Here is a 20,419-nt window from a genome sequence, read left to right on the forward strand (position 1 = left end):
AACAATGATTCAAAAAGATAATGGACCCCAATGTTCACTGCAGCACTATATACAATAGCCAGGGCATGAGAGAAACCTAAATGTCCGCCGAAGGAAGAATGGATATAAAAAGTTGCGGTACATACAGAAAATAGAATATTACTCAGCCATAAATAATAAAATAATGCCATTTGCAATGAACTGGATGGATCTAGAGATTGTTACACTGAGTGAAGTAAGTCAGATAAAGACAAGTATCATATGATATCACTTATATGTGGAATCTTAAAAAAAAAATGCTACAAATGATCTTAACAAAACAGAAATGAGTCACAGACATAGAAAACTTATGGTTACCAGAGGGGAAAGAGGGGTACAGATAAATTGGGAGATTGGAATTGACACACTATTATAAAAAAAAAAAAAGCGCTAAGTCATGTCTGACTCTTGCAGTCCCATGAACTGTAGCCTGCCAGGCTCCTCTGTCCATGGAATTCTCCAAGCAAGAATACTGGAGTGGGTTCCTATTTCCTTCTCCAGAGGAACTTCCTGACCCAGGAATTGAACCCAAGTCTCTCTCACCCTGCAGGCAGATGCTTTACAGACTGAGCTACATGGGAAGCCCCACTATAAATAAAACAGATAACTAATAAGAACCTACTGTATAGCATAAGGAACTCTACTCAATAATCTGTAATGACTTATATGAGAAAAGAATCTTGGAAAGAGTGTATATACATATATGTATAACTGATTCACTTTGCTGTACAGCAGAAACACAACATTGTAAATCAACTATACACCAATAAAAATTAAAACAACAAAACAACAAGCAATGAATAAACAGAAATTTCTGTTAAAACAGAGCTGGGAGACCAGAAGGGGGGAGATCTCACAACCTGCTACTACAGTCTGTTCTATAAGAGCAAACACTCATCTTTCCTGGAGAGGACTCAGCAAATGGAAAACCATGGTCTGTCTGTTCCCTCTAGCCCTCCCGACTTCCTTTTCCCTTCTACAAAAGTGTTCTTCCCTTGCTATGGGGGTACTTACATGTGGCTTGTCATGGTTGCAGACCACAAATTTCACTTCTCTGTTTACCCCCAAAGAAATCTATTTTTGCTGAAGAAAGATATGGCAGTCTGTTTTAGGTCAATAATTACCAAACATATACAGGAAAAGCAGGAACAAAAAGAGACTACCACAACAATTTTTAACAAAAAGGACTCTTTGTAGTATCTAACACTGAGAAGATCAAGGGATAAGTCACAAAGGATCCAACAGTTGGGTGGTCAACAAGAGTGCTGAACCCATTTTTAGAACCCAGTTTTCTAAACCAAGGGTTGATAGCCAGAGTTCCAGTCACAGTCTTCCAGGGTCCCATCCTATTGGTTTCTGCACTGAGTGGGTAGAGCATGAATGAAATTATCCAAGAGTAGAAGACTATTTTTCAGGCAAAATGTTGCCAGTGTCCAAACTATTGCCTCAGGAGGTCAGACAATGGGAAATTATCTACACTTAAATATCCCCCAGGATACAGCAATGGAATTAGGGCACAGAATTTAGAAACAGATTCTTAGCAGTGAATTCAAGACACAAAACAAAGAACAAGGTGCTAAAATTTCCAACAACAGAAGTAGAATACCTAAAGTCTACAGATAGAAGCAACATGGAAAAGAAGAATGTAGTATATAACCGTCAAACTCAAGAGACAGCTGAGATAGCTGCCATTTCTTTTCAGCTTTAGATTGTTGCTCCAAATGCTACTGGTAGAATTTAGCACCAACTGCCATCAAAACCACGGAGGCGACCTTGTTAAAAACTGACATTCCAGAAATTATCCCAGATGATTCACTAAATGTTTACACATTTCAGGAATTTATGTATTTAGCAGTTCATGGATTTAATACAGGACTGAAATTTGGAAACTAGTAGTATTTACTACTTGGACATGCCGTCAATGAACATGAGATTGGGCAAACTCTGGGATACAGTGAGGGACAGGGAGCCCTGGCATGCTGCAGTCCATGAGGTCTCAAAGAGTGAGGCAGGACTTAGGGACATGACAAAAACAAGGATTTACTACTTAATATTGTCACACCTTCATCTCAACTCATCATTGTTAAGTCTATTTTAGTCCCTATTCATTGGAAACTTATGATATGGCAGATGCTTTTCTAAGTGCATTAAAATACAATTTTAAAGTTCAACTGTCCCAACAACTTTACAATGAAGATATCATTAGCATTTTCAATTTAAGGTAAGAAAATTAGGCAATACAACAGACATCTGAGCACCAGCAGCCTGATATCAGAGCCTGTTCTCTGTACTGTTACCATGATAAAACTAGCCTACTAAAATAAACTGGTTCCTTTTACTTTCAACTAGAATTATGTATGCTGTTAAAAAGTCCTCATACATTGACCATAAACCTGGGCAATTACACAATTTAATGAAAACAAGAAAATTGTGGAAAACTTAATACAAATCAGTTTGGCAAGCGAAACGTTTCAAAACACAAGATGATCATAAAAATAATGGATGTCCTTATGGGTAAAAGTAGTACATAATTCCTATACACGTCCTCACACCCACTACTACTTCTGCATTTCCTAACCCTAATATTAACTATGAGGTTAACTTGGACATTGACCAGTTCAGAAAAAGGAGGTGGCAGCAAGAAATACACATTCACCTCTTCAGTATCACAATTAACCTATCTTTTGCAAATGTGTTTGTCTCTTTTTTTTCTCAATCTATTTTCTTCTTGTTTTCAATGAATTTTAGTTAAGTATGAAGAATGCACTAGACACTGGCTCTCAAGACAAGTGTCAAGCTCACAGGGGCCCAAGTGTACCAGGGCAGGGGGGTTTTCTAAAGAAGTCACACTGACTCTAAATTTTAAAGGAGAAACAGAGCTCAGAGGATGAAGTTAGGGAGGAAGACCAGAAGAGAGCAGATGAAAGGAATGGACTGTATTTCAAGTCAAAAGTGTAGGAAAAACAAAAAATTTTGTTAAAGTGAAATAAGAAAATTAGCTTGAAAGCATTTTCATGCCTTCCAAAAGAAGCCATCTTTGTACAATTAAAGTATGTGGCAATCTAATATCATTTATCAAACTGGATCTTTGAATACTTACATTTAATTCAGTTTTTAGCATTTCTTCAAGACAATGACCTACATGTTCTTCATCTTCTTTTGTGTCCATAACTACACAAACTTTTTGTGAAATTCTTTCTGAAATAAAAAAGAGATAAAATTTTAAGCTTCAAACAGATTATGAAACAAAGTCCTAGTACACTGAAACCTATACTTACCTGCTATTCATAAGTACTGAATAGGGGGTTGTAGGCTTTGGGCCAAGTGAAATGACCTATTCTTGACTCATTAACCAACCAAGCCAGTAAATCTATGTATTTAACATTTTGTGGGTGGATAACTGGGACATCATGTAAGCAACAGAAATAAGAGATCTTCAGAAACATCTGAAGAGAGTAACTGGAGGTGACGGCTATTTTGCTCGACTTCAATCCTTCTGCATTTACAAGGAATCTCCCAGGATCTGATAGAATCCCTTCTCTCCAGCAGATCCTCCCTTTAGGCCATCAGATAGCTCCTGCATACAGTTCACTGTGCCATCTGGTACCCTGATGACACACAGCATTTTCCTTGCCATTCCTTTAGGTTCAGTCAATTCAATTAAATTCCTGCCTCTTTAACTATTATTGCACGTTAAAATAGCCAAAAACAGATATTCTCCAAATGTGGAAGGCTTGAAATTATATAATTTAAAATCATAAGCTGTATGACATAGAGATAGTCACCTTGGTAAACCTTGGATACACTCTCACAAAATATACACAGTCCTCCTTTATAGCAAATATAAAATACTAAGAAAAGGCTTTACTACTACCAATTTAAGAAAATATTTCAAAGGTATTACGTCAAGGACTTTTTTAAAAAGCCTAATTTTAAATAGGAGTCCCAAATCAAAGTAGGTTTAACACTTGACCCAGCTGCTTCTTACACTGGTAACTCCATATAACAGTCTTTCTATAAACACTATTCTAGCAATAGTTAATGATTCGTCCAAACAAAGCTGAGAATGACAAACCATTTAAAATAATGTCACCAGTTAATGGTCTTCCTATTACTATCCACTTCCCACTTATCAAGAGTATTATATGTCCCAAGAGTCATACCCTATCTTCACAGCAATTCTCATGATGATCCTGCAAACAGTATTACTGTGAATCTATGTAACAGATGAAGGAAACTTTACTTCAGAGAAACAAAGTAACCTGCCCAAGATCACAGGGTTATGATTAGAAGAAAAAGAATCCAAATCCAAAGAAATTAAGCACACAAATATACAGCTATTATACAGCCCTAAAATGAAAAGAGTTATCTGACATAAAGCGAACATCAAGGATTTCCCTATGAAAGTTTCTAATGTTTCATAGTCATTATCCCATTTAATGGCTCAAAATAAATATGGATTATTAGCTAAGTATTATAATTCCTGTTTTTATTCATCACAAGGAACTTAAACCCAGGTCTTTCCAAACCTTGTGCTTTTTCTATCATGCTGTCTACCTTATAATAATTACTGTAAAAGAATGTGAAACATTCTTTTACATTCACTCTTTTACATCCTACAAATTCAAGAACACTAATACAGGCACAGTAATTTAAATGGATTCAGAGGATACTTCTACACTGAAAATAGACCTGCTATAATTATAATATCTTAAAATCATTTTATCCTTTAAGGACTGTGTTCACCCATCAGTAAGACTCCAACCAAGTTGAAAATGTCTATACTGTTAAGTTACATGAGCCAAGACATGGAAGCAACCTACACGCCCATCAACAGAGGAATGGATAAAGAAGTTGTGGTACATATATACAATGGAATATTACTCAACCATTAAGAAGAATGAAATAAAGCCATTTTCAGCAATGGTGAAGGGACCTATGGATTGTCATAATGAGTGAAGGAAGTCAGACAGAAAAGGAGAAATATTGTTTGACATCCCTTATATGTGGTATCTAAAGAAAATGACTCAAATGAACTTATTTACAAAACAAAAACAGACTCACAGACTTACAGAAGAAATTTACAGTTGCTGGGGGTATTCAGGGAAGGGATAGTTAGGGAGTCTGGGATGGACACACACACACCGCTATATTTAAAATGGATCGCCAACAAGGACCTACTGCACAGCACATGGAACTGTGTTCAATGTAATGTGGCAGCCTGGAAGAGAGTAGAGCCTGGGGGAGAATTGGATACCTTTGTATGTATGGCCGAGTCCCTTCACTGTTCACTTGAATCACAACATTGTTAGTCAGCTGTACCCCAACACAAAATAAAAAGTTTTAAATACAGGAGCTGTCAGGAGCCACGTTAGGCATTACTGACAAAATGGAGACATGGCCCCAAACCCCTCTCCTCATCTTGCAGGCATGGCCCCAGGAGGAAGGAGTTAGGCCTTGTGATTCTGACTTGTTCTTTCCTTTCTTTGGTTGAATTGGCTGGAAAGAATATTAAGGTGCTTGAGAGAAGCATGAGAAAGCACAAAGCCTTCTGCAGTTGTGCCCAGAAAATAATCTATAAAATAACCATTGACATTTGTTCAAGGATCTTTAAAAAGAATGTCCCAGGATGAGCCATGGGAAGGATTATTTTCTGAGACCTGTTTGTGAGGGAATGTTTATGGCAAAAGAAGTTTGCTGAGTTTCAGTTCAGTTCAGTCACTCAGTCATATCCGACTCTCCGCGACCCCATGAATCGCAGCACGCCAGGCCTCCCTGTCCATCACCAACTCCCGGAGTTCACCCAGACTCACGTCTATAGAGTCAGTGATGCCACCCAGCCATCTCATCCTCTGTCGTCCCCTTCTCCTCCTGCCCCCAATCCCTCCCATCAGAGTCTTTTCCAATGAGTCAACTCTTCGCATAAGGTGGCCAAAGTACTGGAGTTTCAGCTTTAGCATCATTCCTTCCAAAGAAACCTCAGGGCTGACCTCTTTTAGAATGGACTGGTTGGATCTCCTTGCAGTCCAAGGGACTCTCAAGAGTCTTCTCCAACACCACAGGTCAAAAACATCGATTCTTCGGCGCTCAGCCTTCTTCACAGTCTAACTCTCACATCCATACATGACCACAGGAAAAACCATAGCTTTGACTAGACGAACCTTTGTTGGCAAAGTAATGTCTCTGCTTTTGAATATGCTATCTAGGTTGGTCATAACTTTTCTTTCAAGGAGTAAGTGTCTTTTAATTTCATGGCTGCAGTCACCATCTGCAGTGATTTTGGAGCCCAAAAAAATTAAGTCTGATACTGTTTCCACTGTTTCCCCATCTATTTCCCATGAAGTGATGGGACCGGTTGCTGAGTTTAGGGTTTAGGAATAATTAAGAATAGCTAGAACCCTTTTTAGGAGAGAGTGATCTTAAGATGCTAGAGGAAAACAGGATTTAGAAAGATAAGAAATAAACTGAGGAATGTAGCATGAGTTACAATGTAATCACAAGTTAAGTATAGAAAACATAAGGGAAAGTAGATAATAGATAGTAAAGCGGATTCTGAGAGAATCGCTGAAGCAGAAACTGTTTGTAGGACAACAATGATTTCTGGAGACAATAAATCTGGGTGGGGAAAACTAAAAAAGTCAAACCTCTGACCTAATGCTTTTGTCAAAGTATAAAAGAAAATCTGAAGCTTTAAATAAACATGTAGTTCTGTACTATGAGTCAGAGGCTACATCATTGTCTGCCAACACCGCTCACCCCTTCAGGCTGATTCCCTGGCTGCTGGAGCTGGACTCCAGCAAGGAGCCTAATTAAATACAATTAAGAACACAAATGAATGGTCAAGATAGTAAGTACTATGGAGCATCACTGTGATTAGAAAGATAAACTGGTTGACAATATTATATAATTCTTTATACTAACATGAGCTAGGGGTTCACTCTTGAAAGGTGAGTAAGCTTTGCTTAGTGGAAGCAAGGGGCTTTGAAAGCTATGAAGAGAAACAAGATTTTTTAAAAAACTTAATGTTTTGGGGGTAGAAAGATTATAAGCATGAAGTTTCTGTGATAAGATACAAGATTTTGATAAGATACAATACGCACTCAAAAAAACATAGACTGATTCAGCAATGAACGCTGTGAAGCCAGAATGTAATGGCTGTATGCTGTCCTGAACACTTGAGAGTCCTGAAAGCTGTAGATGAGAAGGTTATAGTTATTGCTTGTAACTATAATACGAGCAATAGCTTTTGAAAACCAAGTTAATTCAAATATGTGTTATATTCTCTCAAATATTTGGACTTTATAACATCCTAGTAAAAGTCTGATTACTATTCCAAATGTTTCTCTCACATACTAAAAAATCTTATGTGTAAGCATCAAGTAACTCACTACATATACAATGAATATGATGACACCACAATAATTCTTACTAATTTATAAAATAATGCGTAAACAACATTTTTTAAAACAAAACACAACATATGCAGATATCCCTTCTTTATTGCATCATATATCCTTTACCAAATTCCGAGCTCTATCAAGTGTAAATCAACATTAATTAAAATGGACATTATCTCCCTTCAAAAATGAAGTACAGTTAGCCCTTGAACATGGGTTTTATCTGCAGAGGATCCACTTATACACAGTTTTTCAACAGGAAATAATATAGTTCTTAGTTCAGTGTATACAATCCACAGTTTGTTGAACCAACAGACAAGGAGGACCAACTGTAAACTACATGTGGATTTTCAGTTTTGTGGAGGGTCAGTGCCTCTAATACCCATTCTGTCCAAAGATCAACCGCATAAATAAAATGGAGTAATTCAAAATCTATGATATTAATTTTATGCCATGTGTCAGCTGTTCTAAAAAGAAAGCTTTTTCGGGGGGGGGTGAATCTTTGCAATAAATTTTACAATAAATTTGCTCAAAATCACCTGCTTTTTAGACAAAAATGACACCTTTAAAATATCAAGGTTTTCAATTATGAATATGATATATTTCTCTATTTATTAATATCTTCCTAAATTTTTCTCAAAGCTTTATAAACTCCAATACAGAGTCCTTTAGTAATTTTTGCTAAATATCTAAACAACTTTGTTGATGCTATTGCAAATAATATTTTATTACATTTTCTCTTTGTTGATACACAAAAATACATTAAGATTTTTATACAGTTTTTGTATTCAGCAACTGTGCTAAATTCACTTATAAATTCTAAGAGTTTACAACTTATTTCCAATTTTTTACATATAAAAACATGTCAATTGTGAATAAAATTTTATCTCCTTTTTTCTAACTCATAATGTTTTAATCTGATAATACAATCTTTGGAATATTGCTCCTATGTTTATGATAAAAATTAGCCTGTAATTTTTTTCTTCCAAGGTCATTGTCAGATTTTTACTAAACATTTACACTGCCTTCATAGGATGAATTGGAAAATTGTTCTCTCTTTCTCTATTTTCTGGAAAAATGTGTTCAGTTCAGTTCTGAGGCAGAACTACCTAGGCAGGTTGATCAGAAGTCTAGGGGTCTCCAAGGAGAGAGGGGTCTGGAATTCTCAAGGAGGAAGAAAGGACAAACTTTTTTTTCCTCTACATTGCTTAGGATAATGTATCCTGCCTGAGGACAGTCTCTGGATTAAACCTGGCTAATCCTGTTATCTTAAAATGTAAATTATGGGAGTAGGTCTGGTGAGGTCTTTACAACATCCAGACATTCTTTGGATTCATTGGAAAGTATATAATTCCATTGCTAACACTAGCAAGTGGGTACTCTTTCTACCCTCTTCTGATGTCTGTCAGAAGCTTTCTCTATCTCCTTTATACTTTAATAAAACTTTATTACACAAAAGCTCTGAGCGATCAAGCCTCATCTCAGGCCCCAGATTGAATTCTTCTCCTCCAGAGGCCAAGAATCCCAGCGTCTTTTCCTGATCTTTTCATTGTTCAACAACAACCTTTCAGTTCAGTCGCTCAGTCGTGTCCAACTTTGTGACCCCATGGACTGCAGCACACCAGGACTCCCTGTCCATCACCAACTCCTAGAGTTTACTCAAACTCATGTCCATTGATTCAGTGATGCCATCCAACCCTCTCGTCCTCTGTTGTCCCTTTCTCCTCCTGCCTTCAATCTTGCCCAGCATCAGGTCTTTTCAAATGAGTTAGTTCTTCTCATCAGCTGCCCAAAGTATTGGAGTCTCAGCTTCAGCATCAGTCCTTCAGTTGAAATTCAGGACTGATTTCATTTAGGATGGACTGGTTGGATCTCCTTGCAGTCCAAGGGACCCTCAAGAGTCTTCTCCAACACCACAGTTCAAAAGCATCAATTCTTTGGCGCTCAGCTTTCTTTATAGTCCAACTCTCACATCCACACATGACTACCAGAAAAACCATAGCCTTGACTAGACAGACCTTTACTGGCAAAGTAATGTCTGCTTTTTAATATGCTGTCTAGGTTGGTCATAACTTTTCTTCCAAGGAGTAAGTGTCTTTTAATTTCATGGCTGCAGTCACCATGAAATTAATATTGCTTGACATAAATTGGCATTATTTCTTCTTTTTAACGGTTTTGTAAAATTCACTGGTAAAAGCCAACTACTTTTGTAGTAGCATTTTCAGTTAGATTCATGTCTTAAATGGATAGACTTCTCCTAGTTGTATTTGCTTATGAATGTGTTCATTTGATCTAAATTTAAGTCATTTAGCATAAAGCTGTAGACTGAATGTTTATGTTCCCTCCAAAACTCATATTGAAGCTTTAACCCCCAATGTGATAGTATTAAGAGGCAGGGTCTGTGGGAGGTAAATAGGTTTAGATAAAATCATGAGAGTGAAGTCCCCATGATGAGATTGCTGCTGCTGCTGCTAAGTCACTTCAGTCATGTCTGACTCTGTGCAACCCCATAGACAGCAGCCCACTAGGGTCCCCCATCCCTGGGATTTTCCAGGCAAGAACACTGGAGTGGGTTGCCATTTCCTTCTCCAGTGCATGAAAGTGAACAGTGAAAGTGAAGTCACTCAGTCGTGTCCGACTCTTAGCAACCCCATGGAGTGCAGCCCACCAGGCTCCTCTGTCCATGGGATTTTCCAGGCAAGAGTATTGGAGTGGGGTGCCATTGCCTTTTCCACATGATGAGATTAGTGCCCTCATAAAAAGAGAAAAAGACATCAGATTTTCCTCTCTCATCCATGTAAGGATTCTGCAAGCCCAGACGAGAACCCTTATCCGGGAAATAAATCTCCTGGCACCTTGATCTTGGACTTCCCAGCTTCCAGAACTGTGAGAAATACAATGTTGTTTAATCCACCCAGGCTACAGTATTTCATTACAGGGCTTCCCTGGTGACTCAGACAGTAAAGAATCTGTCTGCAATCTGGAAAACCCAGGTTCGAATCCAGGGTCCAGAAGATCCCTTGAAGAAAGGAACGGCTATTCACTCCAATAATCTTGCCTGGAGAATTCCATGGACAAAGGAGCCTGGGAGGCCACAGTCCATGGGGTCGCAAAGAGTCAAACATGACTGAGCAACTAACACTTTCACTTTAAGATGACCAACAAAGTGATTTACAACATCTCACTGCAATGTCTATGAGTTGCACCAATGCTCTCTTTTCATTTCTGATGATAATTACTTGAGCCTTCAATATTTTTCATGTTGAATTTTGCCAAGGTTTTATCAAGTTTATTAACATTTTCAAAAGAAAGTTTTATTGACTTTATCTTAGGCTTATTTTCTAACTCATGAATCCTTACTATTTTCTTCAATATCTTCTTCATTCCACTATCTTTGGGTTTAATTCACTGTTCTAATGTCTTACAAAAGATGCTTAAATAGTGGGCTCTCTGCTTTTCCTTTTTTCTAACACAGTCAACCCTTGAACAATACAGGTTTAAACTGTGAGAATCCACTAACAGATGGAGTCTTTCCATACATACATTCTACAGTACTACACAACTGTGACTGGTTAAATCTAAAGAGGCAGAACCTCAGACACAGAAGGTCAACTGTAAAGTTACCCATAAATTTTACACTGTGTGTAAGGTGAAGTTCCAGCCCCCGTGTTGTTCAAGGACCAAAACTTAAGGCTCTAAATTTTCCTCTGCTACTGCTGCCTCTAATAACAGCTTAATTATATACATTAAGCTTTGTGATATTTTTCAGTTGTTTAAATTATTTCATTTTCATTTTTTTCACTGTATACACTTCTAATTTCCACTGTGATTTCTCATTTGACTCATGGGTTATTAATTTTTATTGTTTTTATTAGTCTGCTATTGTGCAATGAGTGGTCAAAAATTTAGCAGCTTAAAACACCAACTAATTAATTCACAATTCCATAATGCAGACAGGAAAGAGAGAGAAAGAGCAAAGGAAAGCATGAACACGCCCAAGGGAGCTCACACATAGAGAAACGATTAAGCAACAGGGGTAAGATGTAAAAAATCAGTGAAATGCTGATCTGCCTAAAACACAGATGGAAGTTATATGCACTATTCTTACATCTTTTAAGGGATTCCCTGGTATCTCAACTGGTAAAGAATCCACCTGCAATGCAAGAGACCCCAGTTCAATCCCTGGGTCAGGAAGATCCCCTGGAGAAGAGATAGGCTACCCACTCCAGTATTCATGGGCTTCCCTGGTGGCTCAGCTGGTAAAGAATCCGCCTGCAATGCGGGAGAGTCCTGGGATTCGATCCCTGCATTGGGAAGATTCCCTGGAGAAGAGAACGGCTACCCACTCCAGTATTCCAGCCTGGAAAATTCCTTGGGGTCGCAAAGAGTTGGACACAACCAAGTGACTTTCACTCAGTCTGCATAAAAGACAGATGGAAGTTATATGCACTATTCTTACATCTTTTAAGTTTGAAAGTATAATAAAATAAATATTCAAATCCCCAAAACAAACAATACACAATTAAAAAAATTTATATACACACATATACATATAGTCAGAGACTTTAAAATTCATCTAAAATTTTAATTAAGTGAGGTGATGGATCTGTTACCTAACCTTATTGTGGTAATCATTTCACAATACATACAATCAACAAATATGATTGTATTTCATGTACAACTTAAAATGCTTTAGGTCAATTATATCTTAATAAATTCTCCTCTCTGTTCATTAAAGATCAACTGAGCAAAACATAAATAAGGACCTAGATTCAAGACAATGTAACATAATAATGAACAAAGTGAATCATGTGGTTTCTGTATTGTCTGCTGATCTCAGTAATTCTCACTTATATTGTACACAGAGGTCTGTCCTGGTTGGCCACTTTCTTACAGTTTCTACAGTCCATATCAATGTCCTTTACCACCAACAATGATTAATTTTCTGCCTGGCTGTGGTCATTTAAAGTCTAAACTAGGTTCAACTTGTTCTCAACCATGGTTGCACACAAGAATCAACTCTCAGTATCCTTTTTGCTTTGCCTTTATATTTTTAAAATACATATGTGTATAACTCAACCAACAAGGTTCTTGCCTCTATTTTCTGAAGCTCCAAAAGTGATTCTGATGCTCAGCCAGGGTGAAAATCTCAGCTTACTCACTGCACTAATTTGCTATATTGTGAGATTCAAAAAGGTTTCTGTATCTTTAAAAACACACAAATTACCTACTATAGTTGGTTAATTTCCCCAAAATGGTATAAGTCTTTTTGAGTATAATCATTTGGGGGTACTTTTTCAGTTTTCTATCATGTGTATATTGTGGTCATTGGAGAATGAAAAGTTTAGTGAGAAAAAAAGGTGCTGAGTTACTCATTTCCCTTTGATATTTGGGGTGTGAAACTTTTAAAGAAACCCAAATCCACCCAACTCCTACACTGATCTGCATGACTCACTGGGGTTTACAATTTAGCCATTTCTTGCTCAATACTGTAAGGGCAATACCATAAGAATAAAATGCCATGTTTATATTTCAATTACAGGTATGAGTCACTTCTTGGTGTCTGATATTGGTTAAACTGCTGAGGCAAATACAGTTTTTCAAAATTTTACACAAATTTTTTTATCTGAAAAGATTCTAAAAATAATATAATCTTATTTTGACAGCATTTTACATGTATGAAATGAGAAAAGGAACTAACAATTTCTATGTAAAGCCATTTTTTCTATTAATATAAGGAGTCTGTTCTGTGCTTAGTCGCTTCAGTTGTGTCTGACACTTTGTGACCCCATGGACTACAGCCCACCAGGCTCCTCTGGCCATGGGATTCACCAGGCAAGAATAATGGAGTGGGTTACCATGCCCTCCTCCAGGGGATCTTTCTGACCCAGGGATTGAACTCGCATCTCCTGCGTCTCTTGCATTGCAAGTGGATTCTTTACCACTGAGCCATCAGGGAAGCCCAATAAAGGAGTTTATAAGTATCTAAAAGAAGACATGGGAATAATAAAAGATCCTATAGGAGGATTAATGAAGACTGTATGAGTTAACATATGTAAAGTTATGCAGAATGCTTTGTACAAGTATATCCCCGATAAATATTCACAGAATAAATGCTTTTATGGTCATATACATTCAGTAAGATATAAATTAAGACTCCTTTTATGTTATCAAAATATGGCCTACCTCTAATTCCACATAGTGTCTTGTGGTCTTCACCTTTCAGAGTTTAATAAACAATCCCTATCAACTTTCCCCCACTTTTTTTCAAGTTTCAAAGTTTCACCAAATACGCAGTAGCTCTGTGTGGTAATGAAATACATCTTTTTTTTTTTTTTTTTTTTTTTTTTTTTTTGCCCATGCCAGGTAGCATGCAGAATCTTAGTTCCCTGATCAAAGATCGAACCCAGGGACCCAGGAATGACAGCACAGAGTCCTAACCAGTGGATCACCAGGGAAGTCCTGGAATACACATCTTAAGTAATAAATAGTACCCTGTTTTCACCACTGAAATCTTCTAAAGCTAAAATAGATACCTTCTAATTCTAATTATTCATGTCTTAATTTGTCCACCAGACCTAGGTTAAAGCATCTTGTGTTTGTGCTCAGTGGCTCAATCATGTCCAACTCTTTACAACCCCATGGACTGCTGCCCACCAGGCTTCTCTGCACATGGAATTTTTCAAGCAAGAATACTGGAGTGGGTTGCCATTTCCTATTCTAGGGGACCTTCCCTAACCAGGGATTGAACCCATGTCTCCTGCATCGGCAGGTGGATTCTCTACCACTGTGCCACCTGGGAAGCCCCGTGTTAAAGCATCTTATATGATTTCTATGAATGATCCCACAAACACACACTGACAACCTTAACTGACAATGTTGATGTACTTAAGATCTTTATCAACAAAAGACATCTTCTATGACGGACTTGTGCCATGCAGATGGAAGGCTAAAATGAGAAGGAATGTAGCTATAGGAACAGAACTCAAATAAACTGTACCTCCTCAAATCCACATTTATTCTAGTATTCCTCAACTCAGGAAGAGGGGAGAAAATGCACATATTTTAAATTCACTTTTTTCAGGAAGCACAAAACACTTTATCAACATAATATGATTAATCCTTATTATTTCTCAATGCAAACAAAGTATTTAACAACTTCCTTGAGGTTAATGATGAAATCAAAAGAAAAACAGAAGCCTTTAGAATTCTTAATCTACTGTTCTAACTATTAATAAAGCACTTCTTAGAAGTTTTTAGAGGTTAAAAGAAAAACAATAGCACTGGGGGGAAAAAACCATAAAATCATTTGACTTCCCAGAATCATAAAAACACTTACGCAAGAATCTATTCTTTGTTCTCTCCCCCCAAACAACCTAAGGATAAATTGGAAAACCACTGAAATTAAATCATACCTGTCCAGTCAATTTGATGACTAATATTATTCTGAGTTTCAATCTTCATACTACCCTCTTTTATAAACAACTTTTAAAAAATCTTTCTAAAAGGCACCTGTGTCATATGAGGAAATATTTTGATATCTAAACCAGTAGGGTACATCCCCCTAAAAAATCATTTTAAACATGTACTCAAATTTATACTGAATAATTTGATTTATATATCACATTTGGTGTCACACAGCTCTCAAAGGGACTTAACATAAAAAACTGGAACATAACTTGGAAATCAATAGGTTAGTATAAAAGCTGTAAGCATTAACAAACTCAAAATTTTCAGTTTGAGTGGAATCTTCCTCCCCATGCATGACAACTTCTAAATGGCCAAAGTATACGTATGATTGCCAATAATTAATAATAATGCCAAAAATAATGTGCAACTTGATTTTACTTTACTGGCTATGGTGATTAACTTTGTCAACTTGATGGAGTCATAGGATGCCCAGATATTTGGTCACACACAATTTGGGTGTTTGCTGTGGGTATTTTTAGATGAGTTTAACATTTATATCTGTAAACTAAGTAAAGTTCTCCCTAATATGGGTGGGCCAATCACTTGAAGACCCAAATAAAACAAAAGGTTGACCCTCTCACTAAGTAAGAAATGAATCTTCTGTGTAACAGCTTTACACTGAAACCTGGCTCTTTATGATTCCACACAAGTCTGCTGGCCTTTGGACTTGAACTGGGATACTGGCTTTGTAGATTTTGGACTTGTCAGTCTTGATAACCTATAATCATGTAACCCAATTCCTTATTGTGTGTATACACATCTCATTTATTGTGTTTCTCTGAAGAACTCTAATACACTGGCAAGAAAGCATTTTAAGCATTTTTCAACAGATAATTCAGTATTATAAAGTCCTCACTAGGGGATTCCCATTCCCTTTATTTTACATGGGGCAGCATATGATCACCCCCAACCCCTTAGGTTTTACACCTTATTCTTCAGTCACTAAATCATAGCACCTCCAATTCCCTGGACATATCATGATCCTTGTGCTTAACGTTCATGATCCCCCTGCCTGCAGTGCCATTACATTTCCTTGTCTAATTTTCCAGTAAGGGCTACAGCAAGTATCACCTGCATTAGTAACTATAGGCAAATGTTTTAGATGTATTTTGGTGGTAAGATGAAAAAAGGGGAGATAGTAACAGAATCCAGGAAGACATTTTTGAAACTACAGTCCCCCATCTCCAAACCTCCAGTTCTGATACATGAAGATATCTCTCTCAAACACATATAACCACACAACTACGATCCTCCGCATATCCAAGTATGAATCACCACATTGCTGAATCTAAGTGTTCCTGGGGAAAGGTCTCTCACCACAGAGTTTCAGAAAAGGAAAGAAATCCACATGTACTGTGACCCTAGTAAATCTATCCACAAAGCATATGGTCAGGTGGTAGACACCAACAGAGCCATATCAGTTCCATATAGCCAACCATCATTCTGGTGGTCAGTGCATTCATTTTGATTATTTAGTACTCATGCCATTCTATAATTATTTGTAGTATTGCACTGCTTTTTATTATGGTAATACTTTTATACATTATTTCATTTAATCATTCCAAAAACCAAGGAGAGCAATTCCTCATTTTACAGATGAGCTAAATGAGGCTATAAAGCCAGTTAAGTTGCCCAAGATCATACTGCCATGCACTGTGAACTTCAAGCTTTCTAACTCAAATCTATGGAAGGTAGAATCCTAAATGATATTTCTCTCTCTCATACTGTTTTGCATTTTATTTTGCCTTCATTATTGTTTTTACATTGGATTATATTATCTATTTGTTCTTTTCTCCCCAAAATCACAAACTCCTAACTCTGTAACTTACAATTTTCTAACACCAACCCCAGGTTTTAGCACAGGACACCAAGAAGGCATTGAACATTGATTAGTCTCCAAGCTCTGTGCAAGAACCATAACCAAGACACTGTTAATGGTGTCAACTGTGTCACGCTCAAATTGTATCTGTTGGACCTCTAAGTCCCAGTTCCTGAGAATGTGGCTATATTTAGAGATATGAACTTGAAGAGGAATCAAGAGTAATCAATTAAAATGAAGACATTAGGGTGAGCACTAATCCAATATGACTGGTGTCTTTGTAAAAAAAAAAGAAGAAGAAGAAGAAGAAATCTGCACACAGACATGCACGGAGGGAAGACCCTGTGAAGACACAGGTAGAAGATGTTAGGCCAACCACAAGTCAAATACACAAGCCACAGAAAAACCTAGTCCTGCCAAAATCATGATCTCGGGCTTCCAGCCTCCAGAATCGTGAGAAAGTTCATTTCTGTTGTTCAGGCCACCCAGTTTTTGCACTTTATTATGGCAGCACTAGAAAACTAATATACAAATTCTCTGTCTTAAATTTGTTGAATAAAAATTACCTTTGTTGGCCACATCTCATCTCATTTTTTAGACCAAGATGCAATACAAATTTGCGAATATAAAGAATTAGATATCTAGAATGAGAGATCAGAAATTATATCAGGAGAATTTAACTTTAGAGAAAGGAATTAAAAAATTGTTGCATTTTTTAATTCCTATTTCTAAAGTCAGATTCAATATACAAGCAGCTTAGGCAGCTCAATACCAGAAAAACAAACAACCCAAATAAAAAATGGGCAAAAGACCTAACCAGATATTTCTCGAAAGAAGACATACAGATAGCCAACAAACACATGAAAGAATGCTCAGCATCACTCATTACTGCTGCTGCTGCTGCTAAGTTGTTTCAGTCATGTCTGACTCTGTGTGACCCCATGGACTGCAGCCTACCAGGCTTCTCCGTCCATGGGATTCTCCAAGCAAGAACACTGGAGTGGGTTGCCATTTCCTTCTCCATCACTCATTACTAGAGAAATGCAAATGAAAACTACAGTGAAATATCATCTCACACCAGTCAGAATGGCCATCATCAAAAACTCTACAAACAATAAATGATGGAGAGGGTGTAGAGAAAAGGGAACCCTCTTGCACAGATAGTGGGAATGTAAATTGATACAGCCACTATGGACAATAGCATGGAAATTCCTTTAAAAATTAGGAATAAAACTACCATATGATTCAGAAATCCCACTACTGGGCATATATCCTAAGAAAACCATAACTGAAAAAGACACATGTACCACAACATTCACTGTAGCACTTATTTACAACAACCAGGACATGGAAGCAATCTAGATGTCCATCAACGAATGAATGGACAAAGAAGTTGTGGTACATGTATACAATGGAATATCACTCAGCCATAAAAAGGAATGAGCTTGTGTCAGTTCTCATGGATGAACCTAGAGCCTGTTATACAGAACGAAGTACATCAAAAAGACAAAAAAAGTATCATATATTAATACATATAGATAGAGAAAAATGGTACTGATGGACCTATTTGCAAGGCATGAATAGAAACACAGACATAGAGAGCAGGCTTGTGGACACAGTATGGGAATGAGAGGGTAGAATGAACTGAGAGTTGTAGCATTGAAACATATACATTCAGTTCAGTTCAGTTACTCAGTCATGTCCGACTCTTTGTGACCCCATGAATCGTAGCACACCAGGCCTCCCTGTCCATCACCAACTCCTGGAGTTCACTCAGACTCACGTCCATAGAGGCAGTGATGCCATCCAGCCATCTCACCCTCTGTCGTCCCCTCCTCCTCCTGCCCTCAATTCCTCCCAGCATCAGAGACTTTTCCAATGAGTCAAGTCTTCGCATGAGGTGGCCAAAGTATTGGAGTTTCAGCTTTAGCATCATTCCTTCCGAAGAAACCCCAGGGCTGATCTCCTTCAGAATGGACTGGTTGGATCTCCTTGCAGTCCAAGGGACTCTCAAGAGTATTCTCCAACACCACAGTTCAAAAGATTACATTCTTTGGCACTCAGCTTTCTTCACAGTCCAACTCTCACATGCATGCATGACCACAGGAAAAACCATAGCCTGGACTAGACGGACCTTTGTTGGCAAAGTAATGTCTCTGCTTTTGAATATGCTATCTAGGTTGCCCATAACTTATCTTCCAAGGAGTAAGCGTCTTTTAATTTCGTGGCTGCAGTCACCATCTGCAGTGATTTTGGAGCCCAGAAAAATAAAGTCTGACACTGTTTCCCCATCTATTTCCCATGAAGTGATGGGACCGGATGCCATGATCTTCGTTTTCTGAATGTTGAGCTGTAAGCCAACTTTTTCACTCTCCTGTTTCACTTTCATCAAGAGGCTTTTGTGTTCCTCTTCACTTTCTGCCATAAGGGTGGTGTCATCTGCATATCTGAGGTTATTGATATTTCTCCCGGCAATCTTGATTCCAGCTTCTGCTTCTTCCAGTCCAGCGTTTCTCATGATGTACTCTGCATATCAGTTACATAAGCAGGGTGACAATATATAGCCTTGACGAACTCCTTTTCCTATTTGGAACCAGTCTGTTGTTCCATGTCCAGTTCTAACTGTTGCTTCCTGACCTGCATACAGATTTCTCAAGAGGCAGATCAGGTGGTCTGGTATTCCCATCTCTTTCAGAATTTTCCACAGTTTATTGTGATCCACACAGTCAAAGGCTTTGGCATAGTCAATAAAGCAGAAATAGATGTTTTTCTGGAACTCTCTTGCTTTTTCCATGATCCAGCGGATGTTGGCAATTTGATCTCTGGTTCCTCTGCCTTTTCTAAAACCAGCTTGAACATCTGGAAGTTTATGGTTCACGTATTGCTGAAGCCTGGCTTGGAGAATTTTGAGCATTACTTTACTAGCGTGTGAGATGAGTGAAATTGTGCGGTAGTTTGAGCATTCTTTGGCATTGCCTTTCTTGGGGATTGGAATGAAAACATGTTTTCCAGTCCTGTGGCCACTGCTGGGTTTTCCAAATTTGCTGGCATATTGAGTGCAGCACTTTCACAGCATCATCTTTCAGGATTTGAAACAGCTCAACTGGATGTAAATCGAAACCACAGTGAAATATCATCTCACACCTGTCAGAACGGCCACCATCAAAAAGTCTACAAACAATAAATTCTGGAGAGGGTGTGGAGAAAAGGGAACCCTCTTACACTGCTGGTGCAAAGAAAAACTGGTACAGCCACTATGGAGAAGAGTGTGGAGATTCCTTTAAAAACTGGAAATAGAACTGCCATACGACCCAACAATCCCATTGCTGAGCATATATACTGAGGAAACCAGAATTGAAAGAACATATGTACCCCAGTGTTCATCGAAGCACTGTTTACAACAGCTAGGACATGGAAGCAACCTAGATGTCCATCTGCAGAAGAATGGATAAGGAAGTTGTGGTACATATACACAATGGAATATTACTTAGCTATAAAAAGGAATACATCTGAGTCAGTGCTAATGAGGTGGATGAAACTGGAGCCTATTATACAGAGCGAGGTAAGTCAGAAAGAGAAACACCAGTACAGTATATTAACACATATAGATGGAATGCACTAGTAAAGTAATGCTCAAAATTCTCCAAGCCAGGCTTCAGCAATATGTGAACCATGAACTTCCTGATGTTCAAGCTGGTTTTAGAAAAGGCAGAGG

General features: G+C 37.9%; 1 protein-coding gene across 10 annotated transcripts in view; it reads right to left on the reverse strand.

Moving 5' to 3' along the window:
* The window catches only part of CRPPA (CDP-L-ribitol pyrophosphorylase A), a 364,997-nt gene that overhangs the window by 201,269 nt on the left and 143,309 nt on the right, over nt 1–20,419 (reverse strand). For all 10 annotated transcript variants that reach the window (XM_055589905.1, XM_055589898.1, XM_055589903.1 and 7 more), the window contains one exon: nt 3,119–3,216. In XM_055589905.1, coding sequence (XP_055445880.1) covers nt 3,119–3,216 — 98 coding nt within the window. The remainder of the gene's footprint in view (nt 1–3,118; nt 3,217–20,419) is intronic.

Source organism: Bubalus kerabau, chromosome 8 (assembly GCF_029407905.1).
Source record: "Bubalus kerabau isolate K-KA32 ecotype Philippines breed swamp buffalo chromosome 8, PCC_UOA_SB_1v2, whole genome shotgun sequence".
NCBI lineage: Eukaryota > Metazoa > Chordata > Mammalia > Artiodactyla > Bovidae > Bubalus > Bubalus kerabau.